The sequence below is a fragment of the Bactrocera neohumeralis genome, unplaced genomic scaffold, assembly GCF_024586455.1.
Source record: "Bactrocera neohumeralis isolate Rockhampton unplaced genomic scaffold, APGP_CSIRO_Bneo_wtdbg2-racon-allhic-juicebox.fasta_v2 ctg49_3, whole genome shotgun sequence".
Classification (NCBI taxonomy): Eukaryota; Metazoa; Arthropoda; class Insecta; order Diptera; family Tephritidae; genus Bactrocera; species Bactrocera neohumeralis.
In genome coordinates this window covers 353,267-372,394 of record NW_026091970.1, presented here as the reverse complement: position 1 = coordinate 372,394, position 19,128 = coordinate 353,267, and the positions used below count along the sequence as shown (strand labels likewise).

At 38.7% G+C, this 19,128-nt stretch overlaps 1 protein-coding gene across 4 annotated transcripts in view; it reads left to right on the top strand.

Moving 5' to 3' along the window:
• LOC126767264 (uncharacterized) overlaps window positions 1–18,889 on the top strand; it is a 37,912-nt gene extending 19,023 nt beyond the window's left edge. For all 4 annotated transcript variants that reach the window (XM_050484829.1, XM_050484827.1, XM_050484826.1 and 1 more), the window contains exons 4-6: window positions 12,376–12,599; window positions 16,566–17,011; window positions 18,316–18,889. In XM_050484829.1, the coding sequence (XP_050340786.1) occupies window positions 12,376–12,599; window positions 16,566–17,011; window positions 18,316–18,436 (791 nt within the window). In that variant the 3' untranslated portion in view covers window positions 18,437–18,889. The remainder of the gene's footprint in view (window positions 1–12,375; window positions 12,600–16,565; window positions 17,012–18,315) is intronic.
• The last annotated feature ends 239 nt before the right edge of the window (window positions 18,890–19,128 follow it).

Genomic DNA, 19,128 nt, shown 5'->3' with positions numbered 1-19,128 from the left:
CCAACGGGGCGCCACAAGCCACATAGTGAATGTCACAATCGATTTATTGAAAACCGAGTTTGGTGAACGTATTATCTCACGAAATGAGCAGTCAATTGGCCACCTCTATCGTGCGATTTGACGCCTTTAGACTATTTCCTGTGGGGCCACGTCAAGTCTATGGTCTATGCCAACAATCCAGTGACAATTGATGATATTCGTACGAATAATGAACGAAAAATTGCAGCAGTATCGGCCGATTTGTGCTTTAAAACCGTCGGGACCTGGGTTCAGTGTCTGGACTTCTGCAAGCGTGCCCGTCAGGGCTATGGAAAAGAAATCGAGTTCCATACATAATGGCATTGTATGGCTTTAAGAGAGCCTAAAGAGTATTAGCAGGATTGCTCTGAACATACCCGCTAAGAATACCTCTGTCTATGTCAAACATTTGTATATCCGTTGACAGCTGGTTTGACAGCTACCCCTCTAGGAAATTACACATCTTCGTCCAATCTTAATTAAATATATGTGACCTGGTCTACGAAAAGGGGGCTTAGGTGCGAAAACTAGTTTTCTGGGAAAAGCTGTTAAAAATAATCGTCAGTTTCTCGTTATCTCTTTGTTCTCCTTTTTTTGACACCTAAGCCCCCTTTTCGTAGACCAGGTCACATATAGTGAAGCCCATAAAATGATATCGAATTCCAAAAACTCCATTTCCAATGAAAAACATTTTATACTTTTTTGCACATTTTCCTCGTATAGCCTTTCCTGCAGGGCATATATCGAAAACTTGAGAAGGAACCAACATTATTGTGGATACATAACATATAGTATCTCATTCTTTTAAGCTTATGGACATTTATCCGTTTTGCTTAAATCGTATGCACGCAAGTATACAACACATACATACAAGCATTTAAACTTGTAAACTTCACCGAACAACTGGGAACACCAGAAATTCAGTAGCATAAGTGCATGGCAAATATTTGTAGAATTGCCGCTGCTACATGAAAACGGAATGTTATCAGTGTAGACTTTTGCGAAATGTGTCATTGTGCCTGCAATGATTTACCGTTCGCCGGTAGTTGGCTGACGGTCGCAATGCAAAGGTTTTGAGAAACGGAGATAACAAACAATCAGTTGATAAATATGAGGTACATTAAATGTGGCACTTAACTACTTCAACTTAGGGGAGGTGAGTAAAGTCAAATTTTGAGGAAAAGTTTATTGGGTCAATTGTTAACAATTTGCAATGTCAAACTGAAACCAAATACCATAAGTATGAAGGATTCGTTGAAATTGAGAATGCATAGGGTGTATTAGAAGTAGCACAATTAGTAATGGTCAGAAGTAAGCTCCAAGCCGGAGAATCTGAGTTGGGTCCCAGTTTTCGACGAGTATCAAGGAATTTTTCTGCTATGAAAATGTGACAAGTTTCGAAGCAATAGTTTCGGGAACAATTGATTTTGGACGACTTTTAAGAAATCCGTTTTGAAGTAATTTATGACCTCGATTGATCGCTTTATCTTTCGGGTAACTATGTCTGAAATATAAGTTTGAGTAAAGGTCAAAATCGAGATTTCACAAAAATTCGTCGAATTTTCACAAATTAAAGTGAGATGGTATAGTTCCAGTACCATGGATGTTCGACCATGTTTTTCTTTTATTTTACGATAGAAAACTTATCAGTGAAGACATCGAAATATTTATAGTAAAAATGGTCGGCATCCGTATATGTCTTTTGGTGTCCCGTATACTCCGGAGAGTAATAGGACTAAGTCGATTTAAAAAGTTTATTGAACCAATCGTTACAATCCTTTAAAAACTTTCAAAATAGGCTTCTTCTGCGTCGATGCAGCGCTGCTAGCGAGATTTCCATGCACTAAAGGCGTCACCGAAGGCATTCTCCGAAATACCTCTGAGAGCCGAGGTGCATGCTGCTTGGAGCCCCTCTGTCGTCCCAAAAGAAAAGGAAGAGTGCCTCTTTGCCGCTCGTTTGTTAGCTAGGAACGCCGTCTACCGAATCCAGTCGCTACGCGCACGCTCCGAAATACAGTCGCGGCGGCAGAAAATCAGTCCTATTACTTTCCGGACAAACCGGTTTCGGTAAACAAGAGGTTTAAGATGAGTAGGTGTTTGACCTTCCGACACCGAGCCTAGTTTCTGAGTTGCTGGTATTACCTCTAATTTGGAAGGGGCGTAGGAGTTTTCTCCTCGCAAATTATAAGATAATACCATCTTTGATCGGATGCCAGAGCCTCGTTTGTTGTTAACAGGCGGTACCGCGGGAACTTGAAGTTGACGTTTGGGAGACTATGGTTTTGCTTCACCAATTCCAATAACACATCCCTCTCTGTTAGTTTATCGGTCCCTACCCAGCATACATTTGTCCGAGTATATTAAACTCAGTTAGTTAGTTCGACATGCTGGGTGAAGATTTGCACTGATATCTGTTTTAATAAGTACTTCCGATACTTTCGGGTATTAATTAGGGTATTCTTAAACCAAAAACTCGACTCCTTTGTAAAATTTATTAATATTATTGCCCTGCACCCGAACTCAGCACTTGCCACCATGCTTACCTTGTTTTCATAAACATAAATGTTACATAAACCCATAAATTGTTTGCTTCCCACAATTATATAATTAAATTTGAATCTCTATGTGTGTCCGACGAGCGTCAACGTGACCACCAACAATTTCGCGCCACTAACCCAATCAAATAGTTGAGGAAGTGAGTTACGAGCCACCTGTAACATACAAACACACAGGCGAGGCAGGTAATAATTGCCAGACAATTAAAGTGTTGTCAGCAATAGCTTATGGGCTCATTAATTAATTAATCTTCATGAAAGGTGTGCAATAAAATCACTCGAACTGCGCGCTGACGGTGTTGATTGTTTATTTGCCATTCATTTGAAATATTTGCTGGCGGTACGCGGCGCAGCAGCGCCATAATTGTCGCCGTTTAGTTTTCAATGTGGCAGCGCGTTGCTTTCAATTTGGACACACCGGTGTCAACGGTGTGCGCGCGCTCATCAAACCCGTGTAAATATTGGCGTTGCTACTGTTGGAGCACGTTTGACGGCTTCACATTGGAAACAACCAGCTTGTGTTTAATAGTTATGCACCCAGCATGCAACACACATACCTTCATATATATACAATATGAACACATATAAATGTATATGTACATATTGGTAGTTAGACCATCGCCCGTTTGTCTGCTTCATACGATAGTTTAACGGTGCGTCGCCTGGTCTCCGAGCGAATGATAATTATGACGGCAATTGGCCATGACGTCGCCATCACTTTTCTCTCTTGCCATTTAATAAAGTCATATGAACATATGAAACGCCTACAGACACGTAGAAAGCATAGCTGCGTTTGTCGCGTTGTAACGTTACCGCCTCCGGCATGGACTACACCGCCGAGTTTGAGAGAAAGTTTGGGGCTCCGGCTCCGATGTGCTCATCTGCAGCTGTTTCACGGCACAGCGGCCGTGCATAAGGCCGGCGCGTGCGCAACCCATCGATCCATTCAATACTTGTGTGCAATAAAGAGAATTGCCCGACCACCCAAGTGCAGTGGCAATTTACGTCAGTTCGCAACAAGTTGGCGGCCATAAAATGCGAAGAGAGCGCATACTACTGGGGCAATGCACATTATTTATGATTGACCACAGCAGCGGCAGCGGCAGCGCGCGGCTCAGGCCAGTAGAATGCGCGGCTATTAAAGCTGGCGGGCGCACAATTTTCCGTGTTATTCGCGAGTTCGGGGGCCAAGCACTAAAGTAGTACTTTCTGGTGTTGTATGTGTGTGGCTGTGGCAATAAAAGAATCGATTACACTAAGCTTGCCAAGCGCTTGTAAAGAAGCCAACACATTTTGATTAGCTAATCGCTAGGATTGATGTAATGTCCCACGCGATCAAGCCAATAAAGTCAATCATGTTGGTGAGTAAATTTAATACTTCCTTAGTCAATATTTATTTGTTAATCATTTTACTGGATTATATAAGTTTTGGTGTCGCAATAAATTCAAGTTCTGTTAAATAATAATCCTTGAAATATCTGATGATAAAACCTAACTCACAAAGCGTTCGCTTATACTGGTCTCCATGATTTTAGGTCCAGAAATTAGTTTGACCTTCTTTGCTACAGAAAAGAACCCTGAAATTCCCCGGATAAATGATATTTCAAAAAATGTATTTTACTAAGTTGGTGGGACAGTCCTTAATTACTATGCCAAATATGAGCGCGATAAGTCGGTACACCTCAATAGTGCGTTATGATTTTTAGAATCGATTTTATTTTTATTTGACAAAAAAGTGGTCTAAAATTTTTTACCGAATTTCGTGTGCGGAATCGTTGCGAATGTTGAAAATCACTAGCCTGTGAGTGGTGAGAAGCCTTTAAGGATTGTCAAGAGATCGTTGAAGATCAGTCTAAAAGACTTTTGAACTCTTCAACAGATGAAAATATTAAAAAAGTAAAGTATAGAGCGCTTGAAAATCATCAGGCAAGTGTCAGAGTGATGGCAAGAGAGCTCGACATCACTCGCGAGTCCGTTCCAATGATTTTGGTTTGTTTCGAGGACTGGTACTGGTACTTTGAAGGCGACAAATTGATGAATAATTAAATATTTTGCATTTTATTTACAATATCTGCGTACTTTTTTGTCACAATGTATTTTAGTATTGAATTATTGTCAACGAAGTAAATTTATAACTAGATCTTTCTCTCACACCTAAATTTATGAGAGGAATGAGTAATAATGGTATTTAAGTAGGTTTATTTAAGGTCAGGTAACCTTAATCTACCTTAGAATGCTCTTTTTAAAATCGTCAAAAAGTACTAGGCTTCAAGCACAACATAGTATGAGGAATAGTCCCCTATGTCATTCCTCTTAGTCCTCTAATTTTGTCATCTGTATTCATATGGATGTTATAACGGTAATATTATGAAAACATCCAGAGATATCTTGTCACTGTTCGAAGTATTGTATGCCAACACATTTGTAACTTCGTCATCTGGATTCAAACAGATATTTTGGAATTATTCTGGAGACTTCACTGTCACTGCCCAAAAGTATGATGCTCCGTTAGGAGTTCTATTTTTGAATATAGGTGAATATTGGTGGTGGGTGGAGTATTTTATGAACGACCTTCTGTTGCCTTATAAATTGCAGATTTTATCGATATTTGAATTGAATTAAAGTTAACACTAAATATTGACGAGGTAATAATAACAAATGATAGTTACCGATTACCCAACCCGACTAAAACCGATTAGATGTTTTTGAAAGTGAATACCCATCTCCTTAACCTCTTTCACTTCTTCTCTGTAAAAGCCTAAAACTTTCCCCTAGTAAATTCACAAGAACCATATTTACCAACTGAACTAGCCAATATTCCTGGTTAGTCTTCACTTTTTTCAACGACGTTAAAATTCCGACAGTGAACAACACAAGAATTTTGGATGTTAGCTTTGATAGTTTGTACTTCAGTCTATATGCGATCAAAGTATAGACTTGCAGCAATATCCGCAAGTCGCTAGCTAGCAGCATTTGAGGAAAGGACAAAGAAACGTTGCAGTTACTTACAGGTCAGTCGACCGCTTCGTGTCTCCTCTCGAACACTGTCATAGGGAGGCCCAGCTGATTTCAGCTGAAGAATATAATACACTTCTCTCCAATCAATTTCTCCCGGAATGTTTTTTGCAGAAAATATCCTTGAAGTTACTTATATACTTAAAGCAAGATCTTCTCTTAGAAACAGCAAGAGAATCTTCTTCTTATTTACAGGATTTTGTCCATCTGGTCTTTCCAACGTAGTGGAAGTCTTTCTCTTCCTCTGCTTCCCTCGACGGCTAATGCGTCGAATACTCTCAGAGCTGGAGTGTTTTTCTCCTTTCGGACGATATGACCTCGCCAGCGTAGCCGCTGTCTCTTAATTCGCTGAACTATATCAATGTCGTCGGAGAACTCATCGTTCCATCGACTGCGGTATTCTCTGTTGTCAAGATTTATGGTTCATCTTTCGCATCACCTTTCTTTCGAAAACTCGTAAAACCGACTCCTCATATGTTGCCATCGTCCATGCCTCTGCACCTTATAGCAAGACCGGGATGACGAGTTACTTGTCGAATTTAGTCTTTGTTCATCGCCAGAGGGCTTTCCTGCTCAATTGCCTACACAGTCTGAAGAAGCACCTGTTGGCAAGTGTTATTCTGCGCTGGTTTCAAGACGAAACTATCTACGACTTCGAAGTTATGACAGTCAACAGTGACGTGGGAGTCAAGTCACGAATGCGACGACAGTTTGTTTGATAAAAGGACGTGCGCAACTTCATTTTGGATACTGTAGCTGGTTGCACTCGAAAAGTTCCCGCATGATACTAATCAACTCTGTGCATGCCTCGCCAAACAAGAACTGGATCTCAACGTTCAGTTTGATGTAATCTATATGCTATAGTGGCCTGATATTGGCGGCTCCGACAAGTTTGCAGCTTCTTGTAAAGAAAAGAATGTGGGCAAAATTGAAGAGCAATACGAGTATCACAAAAACTTTACTACTTGGCATATAAACAGATGGATGGACAGACAGACAGACAGACGGACATGGCTAAATCGACTCAGCTTGTCATTTGGATCATTATAAATACATATTATAGTCTCTGATGTTTCCTTCTTGGCTAACCTAACACACCCAGTTCGAGTGAAAAAGTTTCTACTTTCGTGGCAATAAATTGAAAATGAAATTATATACTGCGGCAGTCAAAAGTTCACATTGTTTTCAATATGTAGCAATAAAAAATTTATTATTTTCGCCGAAATTGAAAGGCAAGCTTTTCATCAACCAAACCAATGTTGTGGCAATTGCAATTCGTGCGAAAGTGTTCTCTGCGTTTTTATGAGTGAATGTGTCTAAATTTATTTGCGTGTCTATATTTATTTACACGCATGTGTGCGCACATGAAAATTTCTTTGAAATTCCACATTAATCGATTTCATCGTTAAATATGTTGCGATTTTATGGTTATGCATTTCAATGAGCGCGTCTGCGAATTTTATCGGCATTTCTGCTGGCGCTAATAAAGTTTGGAGGGAGAAACATTTTTGCAAGGAAATACATAAATATTTACATGCCTGCATATGTACATATGTCTACTATGTAGTTTTAAACACTTGTGCTACATGCCACACAGTGCAACAAGCAAATATGCCACATTCACTTACATGGCGCGTAGGCGCAATGCAACCAAATCTACATAAGCGTGTGTGTATGTATGTGTGTCAATATGTTTATGCATGCGTATATTAAACGATGAGCTATAAAATATTTAAGTGCAATGCTACTACCAACGTTTCTACTCCGGTGCCACGCATGCAAAACACTTTGTTCAAATCGTCCACTTAAGCGCCACTGAACTTGAGTAGCGCAGCGTCCCACAGATGAACGCACTCCACCAATTGGCGGCCAATGAAATCGCAACTTGTGGCCATGCAACGGTTTATGCACATTCGTTGCACACACTACAAACGTGTGTCATGCCCGCACGCGCGTGTGTGTGTGTGTGTATTTGTGTAGAACTTTGCGGACGCAAGTTTTCAATTGCTTGGAATTAGCGCTACAAGCAGTACCAAACAAAGAAGTCAATAATTTGCCCTTGTGGCATGCAACAGCACTAACGGGCAATGGGCAACAACAGCACTCATGTGTGTACGCGCAGCGGCAATAAATAGCCAGACTGGATGTTGGCTGTGCCACAGTTGGCAGACAATTGCACCAAGTGGGGGCCAAAAGCAAGAAATAAAAGTAATAGGCGATAAAAAACGGCACATTTTGTTGTAGTGCACGGACACATGCATGTTGTTGTTATGCACATTTGTAGTATGTGGCATGTCCTCGTGCATGCCGTGGCCGCTATATTGTCATGTGTGTTTGTGTTCGCGAACCCTGCAGTAAATCAAATTATTTCTCGATCGACAGCGACTATTTCAATTAGAGGCAAGGCTCGCCTGCACTTAATCCCAATGAAAAGTTTACAGCTGTTTTGACCGTTTAATTGAGGAAATATTTAATAAATGCGAAAAGACATTAGAAGCAGAAGATATTCGTTCACTTTCTGCGCTTTGTAAGCGGCTAAGTGGTTTGGCCGAAAGTAGACTGAGTTGTTTGTTCGTTTCGGTCGCTAATTCGCATTTCGACTGACATGTGCGGTGCTGTTTTTGTCTATTAAGCGCCTTTAAAAGCTTTCCAAGCGTCGCCTTTCCACTTCAGGTACTATTCGGAGCATCAGCAAACACTTTTACAGCTTCAGCCGTTAGCTCGTATGATTTTGACTTGTCGATACGACACCAAATATAAATTCAGGGATCTATGTTGATGCCGGCATAAAACTCGTATATATTTTCGACGGATTTCACCGTTATTAATGCAAACAGATCAAAAAATTACAAGCATCCACTTTCCGGTACAAACGAAATTATTAGCTTCGCATTTCTTGCTCATCGAGCTTTATCGAAAAATTACAAATATGGATCCAGATTTATATTCGTTCACGAACTAGCAAATAGGCCAAAATTCTCAAAACCAAGTTATTCTATAAGGGGCTATTGTGGAAAATTTTTTCAGAACAATTTCTTGCGTTTCATCGAGAACATTTCTGCTGGTAAGAAATGAAAATATAATATTTTAGCGACGAGGATTTCAGTGACTAGGAGTCAGTTTGCAAAAAACCAATTGATTCAATGGACCGTCCAGGATAATGGTTTGACCCAACCGTTTACACACAGAGGAGGTGGAGAGAGCCTGCAATCAGCTGGCCGACGAAGCTATTACTGGGTGGGGTACAAGGTTACTGAAGCATCGTCCAAGACATAATGGGACCAGAAGCACTTGTCCAACATGGACATAGAGAGAGAGTTTTGCGACATGGAGAGAGACACCTGATTCACTGTCCAACAAGGCTCAAGCCTTAGGAATTTGGATCACATCACCTCAGTCGCGCCCATTAAGCTTCTGGAATTGTTCAGAGTGCTGGACCTTTGTGACCATATGTGATATAGGAGAGGGCAGAATAGACCATAGGTCGCAGTGCAATGCCTCAACTACTTTCTATCTATGTATCTATCCTTCTATGCAATAAATACGACGGACTACGTAAGTTATTCCCAAAAATTACTGGATCAAAGTAGCCGAAAATTTATGTTTAACTATAAGCTCCTAACTCGGAGGGATTCTTCGAAGCTACAGCATTACAATATAGTTAAAAGAAGAAGAACGCAATCACTTTTCAGCATAGAGTTCGATCCAAGTTTCAGGCAATAAAATTTATTTTCTTCCAATATTTGTCGAGCCATGAGACATACATTCAAGGTTCTTGAGTCATTAAAAACAATAAGACGAATCGGACATGGATTTATGGCCAGCCTTGAATTTTGTATCATCGTTGTGACACTGCTAGTCCGCAGAATGGGATTCGATTCTAATTTTCGATGAAAAATGTACTGTTCTAAAAGTGGTGTACCCTCGGAAGATAATTACGAGCCCTCGATTTCGACTTTCACTATATTTATCAGCGGGAAGAGTCTTACAGTTTGAAGAATTCTATATCTCTTCAAAAATATCGTTAAGGGGATATCTTACAACTATATAGGAGTTTCCGTAATTATCAATGACTTCCTCGATCACTTTCGAAGGACGTCAGTTAAGAAATCCTTCCTTGGAAATCAGGCTATGGGAAAGCCATCTTCGATCAAATGTTACTTCACTATCAGATTCTTAGTTAGGAAATCCTTCCTTAGAAATCAGGCTATCGGATTTTCGAGATCGAGAATCTGGTTTTCTAACGAATAAAGATTTTCGCCATTTTTCTACTCTAACTACCGCCTAAAAATAAGGGAATTAATCCTAACCTATTGAACAATATTAAATGACTGGACCAATTTGTACTCGATCAAGCTGTGCTACTTTTAACCCATTTGGCACCAGTTCCAGGAGCATGTCGAAAAGGTTTTTATAGCGTCTTAACCGAGCCGTAACATAATTGACTAAACTTAAATATGCAAAGGTCCGCACATAGTAATAAATATGTACATATGGCAAGGTTTGTAAGCTTGTGCCGGTCTGTTGTTAAATAAGTGGACGTGTGGCATGTGGCACATCGTAATTTGAAATGCACACCTCCGCCGCAAACTCAAAAGATTTGCAACAAACGTACACATACGTCGGTACATATGCCGGAACGCGACGTTTCGTCGTGACGCATGGCCAGAATATTTTAAGTCTCGATTTCGCTACAATGAAGCATAGAACAACACTGCAAGCCACAACGGTCCGCTTTAGTTGGTATAATGCGGTTGACTGTTTGAAAGGAACTCACATATTCGTGTGTGCAACATGTGTTTAGTTACGTGTAGTCGCATTCTCGTGCCGATAGTTTACCATACCTGGAAAGTCGTAAATTTACGGGATAATAAAGTTGTTATGTGTTGCGGTCATGCCATGATGCCCGCCAATAATCCACTGACACGGTACAATTTCCGCAATGGAGAACTTGCGGCATATCAATACAGTAGCGCAAACAGTAGCGGTAGCGTTGGCAACAGCAATTGTTGGGTCAACAAATAGAATGGCTGCTTATCAATACGTATATCAAACAATTCGCATTAAACTCGGTTATAGTCTATTGATACTGCTTCGAAGAAAATTTATTATTTTGTTGAAGAATAAATGGTTACGTAACAAAAAATAAAACTAGCATTGCCACCATGTTTTTTTTGAACTCAATGAAATGCTCGCTGAGCTATCATCGATGAACCTAAACAGATGTTTTTCGGAGGAAAGAGATATTTAGAGAGCTTTGTTGTTGTAGCTCTCTAGAAAAAATGTATTTCCACGTAACAGTACTGCATTGGAGAAATAGTTTCATACAGAAACAGTATTACTTCTCGGATCCCTTTATTGCTCTCAAAGTTTGCGCTCTGCTAAGCTTATCTATTTGAATTCAATACAAGAGATGACTCGTTTATCGCATTAAAACGTCTGAATTTTCCATTGACCGTATACCATTTATACCAGTTGGTTGTTCGATTACGCCGTCTTTGAAGAAAATGAAGCTGTTGGCTATGTTTTGGGCATATCCGATGGATCGCCGGCCGATCAAATACTCGTGGACTTTAGTTATTTAAACTTTTGATTTTCATATAGGCCAGAATGCTATTTTATATCAGTTTCTTTGTAACAATAAATATATGGACGAAAGCGTTAAATAATACGTTTATATTCCGCCGATTGGAATTTAAGTGATATTGCTCTGCCCACTCCACATATAGGGACACTACACAATCTGCGCCAAAAAAAATACAATTTTTGTAATATTATTGATGGATAAGCCCGGTCAACATCGTATGTAAAATTCTATCGAGCATACTGTCTGAAAGTTTAAAGTCCAATATTCCACCATCAATAAACTAATTGGACTTTGAATGGTCATGTATATCGTCCAGCTCTAAAATTTTTCCACTCAAGTCCCGGGAGAAAAAAGGAAGGCCTCAATTAAATTGGAAAGACCAGGTGGAGAAGTAAACATGACTACACTTGGAATCTCCAATTGCGCCAAACAGCACAAAGGAAGAACTACTGGCGCGCTGTTGTAAACTCGGCTATAACTGCGTAAACGGTCTATGCTATTAAGTACTATATTAGAGCGGTTTGTCAAGAGCGGGAGTAATTTGAAAACAATTTGAAAAAGTTTGTTATTGTCTCCAATACTTTAATATGAAGAAACCTGGCATTTATGGCCAGCTATTTCGAAATCTTTAAAAGTAACGGCGTACATTCAAAAGCAAGGAACTTAATGTCATATGAACCAAGAGACGTGCAAAGACGACTTTTCATTTCAGGGCGGCTGTCAAGTTTTGTCTGCCGCAAAAAGTTCACATCATAAAAGGATATCAAAAAGTAGTTTGATTTGTTCTTAGCAGTCAAGTCAACACAATTCTTTGCCAGAAAGGTGGGAAATGGTTATGTTAGTTTCAGATGGATAATATCATTTACAGTTACAGTTTTTAATAAATATGTGTGCAAGTTTTGAAAAAATAACCGAACGCATATATATTATAGACCCAAATATAATATATACTCTATATATATGTAAAATTATATAACCATCAATGAAGACTTTTTGATCCAAAAGCTGGTTCCTATACATTTTCAACAACAAAAAAGTGTTATCTTTAGCTTTGACTTAGTCAACAGTGGTTCCCTTTGGGAGCGCATTCACGCCAAACCGCCAAAGTCTACTTGTTGTATTGTAGGGATCAAAAAACATAAATTTTCATAAACCTCATTTAATAACTGCGTACATCTTACAAACTTATTTCCATTGCAGAATCGCCCACCCAACTGGCCATCGAGCACTATAATCACATGAAAGTGGCCACTAGATGTCGCCGTCCAATACCGCGCGTCATACACGTTTCCAACTACACTTTCAAAACCTATCATCCCTCCTACACTATTTTGTATCGCTGCGGCGAGGATACGGGCTGCTGTCGCTCGATGGGGCAGACCTGCACTGTCAAAAAGTATGAGAATGTGCCACTCTATTTTATGGTAAGTGAAACCCACCACACCTTTATTATATGCTATATTGCATAGATGCATTTAAAATGTCTTGCCATAAATTTCCTAGTAAATACCAGCATACAAATATATGACAGTTTTCGTACAGCAATTTTCTCATTAATACAACAATATATGGCTATATTGCACATGTGTATGTATGTGTGTGTGTGTCGGCTTATGCATGAATATTATGAGTGCCACAAATGTGCAGGCAAGAAGCAATTAACAATAATTTTGATCGTTAAGCGCTCGGAACAAAAGACAATCGACAACAACAACCACAAATTATATTGACTATCAATTTGCTAAGCGTTGAGGCCGCGCTTGCTTGCATACGACGGCATATTCACTCGCTGGTTAAGCTCTTACGCTTTGCCTGCCGGTGTTTTTGACTAAAGAGCTGTGCGCATGCGCAGAGAAAGTGGGCGATAAATGTCATAATGCTCGGCGTTTTCAATTAAATATTTTCTTGACACACGATTTATGACAAATTTTAAGTTATGTACGTTGTTATTACTCAATGACGTATCCTTAGTTGTGGCAAAGCGTTATGTTTTTATAACGTCAGTCTTTGAGATTTGACTATTTTTCAAGTGAAATTGAAAGCTGGTACATACGCAAATGCATTAGCTAAGTTAGTGAGTGCATTTTGTTATATCATTTCGATGTGATTTTGCTTTCTCGAGATATTTCTGGGATACCAACATTTAAGTGAGTGAATGCGTACGTTTTTATAACGGTTGATTTAAGTAGAGGTACTTTTTCAATGACCTTTTTTTGAGAGATCATGCGTGAGTCGTGTCAAGTTGTCATGTTATTTTGGTTCAGTATTGTTTGGCATTTCATCGTGGATAGACTTACGCCCGAAGAACGATTACAAATCGTTCAAATTTATTACGAAAATTCACGTTCTGCAAAGTTTGTGTTTCGCGCGCTTCGCTCAACAAAATCGGCCTACTGAGCGTACTATTTGCAACACCAGCACTCATCTTGAGACCCAGCATTCATTATTGGACAATATTCAACCGAGTAGACCACGCAGTGAAGAAAATATAGCAGCCCTAGCTGAGAGTGTGCACGAAGACCGTTTAAAGACCGTTGGCAGCAACTCGGACTGATCGTCCGTAAATTAAGAGCTTAAAAACCAGGTTGTGCAAGAACTGAAGCCACTCGACCTTACCAAACGACATCGCTTTGCTCTATGGGCTCTTGAGAAGTTCCAAGAAGATCCGATGTTTTCGAGCCAAATTTTGTTCAGCCATTTCATTCAGAAAAAAGCAAGGGTTTGGTGTGATTTGTGGGATGGTGAAGTCATCATTCCACATATCTTCAAAAATGATGATGGTGAGAACGTTATCGCGTCCACCGACTATTTAATGCCCGAAATTGAAGCTCGTGATCACGGCGAGATTTGGTTTCAACAAGTCTAAAGTCTATACGGACAATCACGCTTCGATTCAGGCCTGGGAAAAAACATCACGTATGTCAGTGGCCAGTTACTAGTTGAAATGCTGGTACGAGTCACCGAAATTGGACGCAATGGATTTACCATCTGAGATATTATAGTCGCGGCTAACATTTGAAAGAAATAATCTTCAAAAAATCAATGCCAAAGAATATTCTTTCGAATGATAATAAACATACCCTACTAAGTTTGAAGTTTCTGTGTTTTTTTCTTTAAAAATTAGAGAACTCGAAATGGATCACCCCTTATGTTTTACCAAATTATTTGGGAAATAATATCTGAAGGTTGGTAGTATGGTTATTGCCCTTCAAAAGTAGTCCAGAGCGCCTGGAAACAAGCAATTGGCCGACACGGTATTAGTCAATAGCTTTTGAGAAAATAAATAATGTCAAGTGTGGTTTGTAGAATTTGTAGCCATTGTGTAGTTAATATGCTTACCTTTCTGACAACCTAAATACTTTGATATAAATATTTCTATAATTCTCGGTAGCAACTCCAGTTGATCATTGAAGTGGAGTGGATCAAGTGTAACGCTACTACTTATGTACATTGTTACAAGTAGATCGGATACTGAGTTTCCTAAGTATTATCTAGCAATATAATGAAATACGAGGTAAATATTCACGTGATCTCTTCATTAATTATTCTTCATTGTACATACTCAATCTAATCTGATAAGGGTCATACGTTCAAATTCCCAGCGGAAAGTCCCCCTTTCAGAATGGCAAACAGAAAAAATAAATTATATTCAAAGAGCGCCATATTATTTAGTATAATATATACATATGTTATATATAGTTGGGATTAACTGTTTCATAGATTTAGTACCGAGATCCATCTCCTTCGTCTTACTTTTATCAGACAAATGAACCAAAATATTTATATTGCCTCGAGCACACAAGTTCTCAAGACTGTATATCCGAAACTATTACTTGGATCAACTTAAAAATTTGGGACAATATTCTAGACGTGTTGTAATATTTTATAAAACAATAAAAAAGTCGATTTTTTGAAATCCGTAAACCCATGTAACCCCTTAATGGAGAATATTTTGAAAAAATAGTAATAAAGCGGTTTTCGATATTAAATATTTATTTTTGTACTCTTAACTCTAAAAGGCACCATTTAAAATAGTGAACAATCTTTCAACTATGACTTGACATAACTAATGTCAAGTGGTTAATGAGATCATTCGCAATAAAGGTTTGGACTTTGACTGTATGGTGGTTCGACTTTGGTCAAATGGCACGAGAATGGGACGGTTTTGCAGTCTAAATAATGAATTTGACTTTACGCAGTTTGAGAGACTTCTATCTGTGAAGAGTGGGTACTTCGGAACTAGTTAAGTCTAATTTCACTAACTTTACTCACAATTTTTAAATAATTTTCGAGAGAAATTTTCATAAAAAATATAACCAAATTTATATATGGATCACTCAAGAGTGCGAGGCAAAGAAGAAAAAGAAATTGACCAGCTTTCTATACACAATTTATTAGATCACATTGTCATTCCTCATTATAATTTCAGTAGATCATAAGCTTGTATTATATTCAATTATTTATCGCCTCACGATAACTCAGCGAGCGTGTCTTCGTACTTCCATATGCTTCTGGGGTATATTTATTTTTACGAGACTTGATTTTATCTTGTTTTATTTTTCAATGGCAACTGCAGAACAATTAAAGTGGGGATACAACTGTTTTATTATAGGAAATTGTTTTATTTTTTTTCTTGTTTCAAATCGCCGGTCAGCTGGCGACGGCGCCGATATTTATAAAGCTTCAGGGTCTTCAGGTCATTGGTCTCCTCCTTGGCGACCTCGCCTTTATACATGCATATGTTAAGAATCCCCCAATTAGTTGGCTGTATGGTGCAAGTTCATATAGCATACATACATATACAACAACAACAGCGCAACAAATCCGCTTAAATACATACATACGTACGTACGTATACGTATGTATATTTGAATATCAATTCTTCTACACAATTGCTTGTTATGTTATGCCAAAGGTGCCCGACCGAGGTGTGTTGCCGGCAAATCGTGGCACCAGCGACCCATAAATTTGGCGATAAAAAACTCCAATTTGACTGCAACGAAAAACAAGCCGCCGTGAATAGGAATGTAAACAAAAACAACAATTAAACCAGAACGATTGCAGCAAAAGAAATGCAAATGCGAAACAATGAATGACTCAGGCGAAAGAAATTTCGAAGGGGCGTTGCACTTTCATACACATTTTTTTTTTTGGACGTCTTGCTTTTTCGCCGGAATAGTTTAGCCGGTAAAACTTCATAGTCAGACGGACGCACGTACAAACAGCAACAACACAGGCGCTTATGAAAATAAATAAGGCTGTCATTCATAGAATTAATTCAATTACAAATATACATATGTTTGTAAATATACATGCATATACATATATACATACACATATATAGCAGCTATCGCTACAAATGCTGTTTGTTTGTTATTTGTGATTTGCAGGTAGAATTGGTGAACTCCAGCAACTCGCGCAAGCATCCCGAAGTCTTGATGCTGCGCAACGACACCGAATGCCACTGCATAAATCGTACGTACTTGACCTCTACGCCAGAGTTCATCACACGCGACAAACGTTCCGATCTCGCGTATAGGCGACGCACACGTTCGCACATTGCGGCTTTTGATGGCACAATGGATGCGGCGAATCAATTGGAGGAACGCAGTGACCTTGAATATGATAGTGAAAAGAGTCGAGAGGCAGTCTGTCGCTGTCCCAGACACTTCGATGTGTTCCAAGAGGATATTAGATGGGAGGCAACGCAGCGACGTCATGAATCACAAACAAATGTTGCACGCACCTACAATTGCCGTTGCGACTGTGCTGACGCCAATGCATCGTGTCAGCGCTTCAAGAATGGTGATGAGGGCTTCGCAATGGATGATCGCAGGTGAGCACGTATTTATAAAACTTTTCTTACCAAAAACTTACCAAACTTTCTGTACCAAGTTTAACGCACATTTTGGCATTCAGCGCTTTATTCAGCTATCTTACTCTTTTGCTGAATAAGCGCTGAAAGCCAAACGTCTTTATGAGCAGGGTAAATAATGTAAATTATACGTTATAGTCGTTAGAGAAGAGTCTGTTGTACCAAGCCTCCGGACGTTTTGGCATTCTGCGCTTTGTTCGGCTGTCATTCTCCATCGCTGAATAAGCGCCTTTATGAGCGGAGTAAATAATCTAAGCTATGGGTTTTCATTGTTATAGAAGCGTCTGTTGGTATCACAAATTTAAAAAATAAGTAGACGGAGGCATTAAATGTTACACCTGGGATGATACAAGGGGGCTTTATTGGAACCGGGGTCAAAAATGGACGATGGACGTGGCCCTGTTCACATTTCGATGAAAAGCCGTACCCCAGGACCTACTGGACCGATATGTATCAAATTTAGCATATAATGTTACCTTGACATTCATATATTCCCGTGAAAAATAACGGAAATCGGACTACAACCACGACTACTTCCTATTAAACCCATTTTTAAGTTCCATCTGATTATTTCACTCACTATCGTGATAAAACTTTGCCCGGATAGTGCGCTCAAAGTAGGCCATCTTATGACCAAAAATTGTCTAAACCGGACCTAACCTATTCAAATCTCCAGATACCGAATATGTGGATCAAGTTTTCACTTGTGAACTTTTTATCAAAAATATCGGTCAATCTGAGAGATATATTATGAATTTGGAGAGAATCCTTTTCTAATAATAGTATGCATAAAGGTCGAAAATGGGTTAATCATATATTATTCCCTTAGCCCCCATATACCTAATATAAAGATTTTCGAACATCCGGGTGACTTTATACCGCATATATCGGCCAATATGTGAGTTCACTTAACAAAGTTTAGAGAGAGTGTTTTTAAATAACGATGCACTTTTCTTCTTACAACGAATGGGGTGAAAACTTGTCATAGATCCCATATAACTTACAAACCTTATGCACCTGAAGATATTTTCTTGGATTTGATCCTGGCAAGATGCAAGAGTTTGAAATGCTCGGTAACACCTGAACTTAGCTCTACCTTACTTGGTTTTCTTGAAGGGTATTACTTAAGTATAACTTCGGTGCTTTCGAAGTTAACGGTTTTTGTTATTTTAGAGTGCTTTTGACGGTTGAATGCTTGGGCTGTAACGTCATAAGAGAGCGTTCTTTAGCTAACATTTTATTTTCTTCTTCTTATCTCTTCCCAGATGCATTGCTGAGAGGCTGTGCAGTGTACCCAACTGTTCCTTTGGCATTTACAATGAACAAATCGGTCGCTGTCCGCGTTCGAACAGGAAACTCAAACGTCACAATAACGGCTTCGGCTAAACTGTTAGTATACACAAATTTTTACTGTTAAAGTTTTCAGCTAATTATGTTTAAACAAATAAATTATATAATTTTAAGCGCGTAGTTTAAAGAAATTTTGTAAATATTATTATAAGTAATATTTAAGCTATTTTATTTGAATGTCAATTGTACGAGTATTACTTATGATTGCTTATAATTACTTAAATATACTTAAATGTAGACTTAAGTTTAAAATATGTAATAATAAAATAAATGTTATTGCTTTCGCCGACTGAAATGTAAAGCCATATTGAATTTTCGCCAATAACCAAGTGAATGTGTCCCACATAAATCAGAAGAATTTAAAACAAATATGAAGAAATATATATTTATGTATGTATTTAATGTAAGAAACATATTGTATGTAATTTTTTTAAGTATTTAGTTAATGTAATGATGCTTGAATAACAAATGATTATGCGGAAAAAAATTATATTGAAGTTATTGAATCATGGATTTTGGATTTTATGTGTCGTTATCGGTATTGTAGCAACTTTTCAGAATGCTCCAACAGAAGATATAAATTCGAGTCCACTCCAGTTAAATACACCGGATTAATGTACTAGGAGTAGTATAAGTATATACACCCTAGTACAATATATTAATCGAAATTATTTTTTATTACTTAGTAGGTATGTCTGAGAGCTGATATTCTTGATATTCGTATTAAA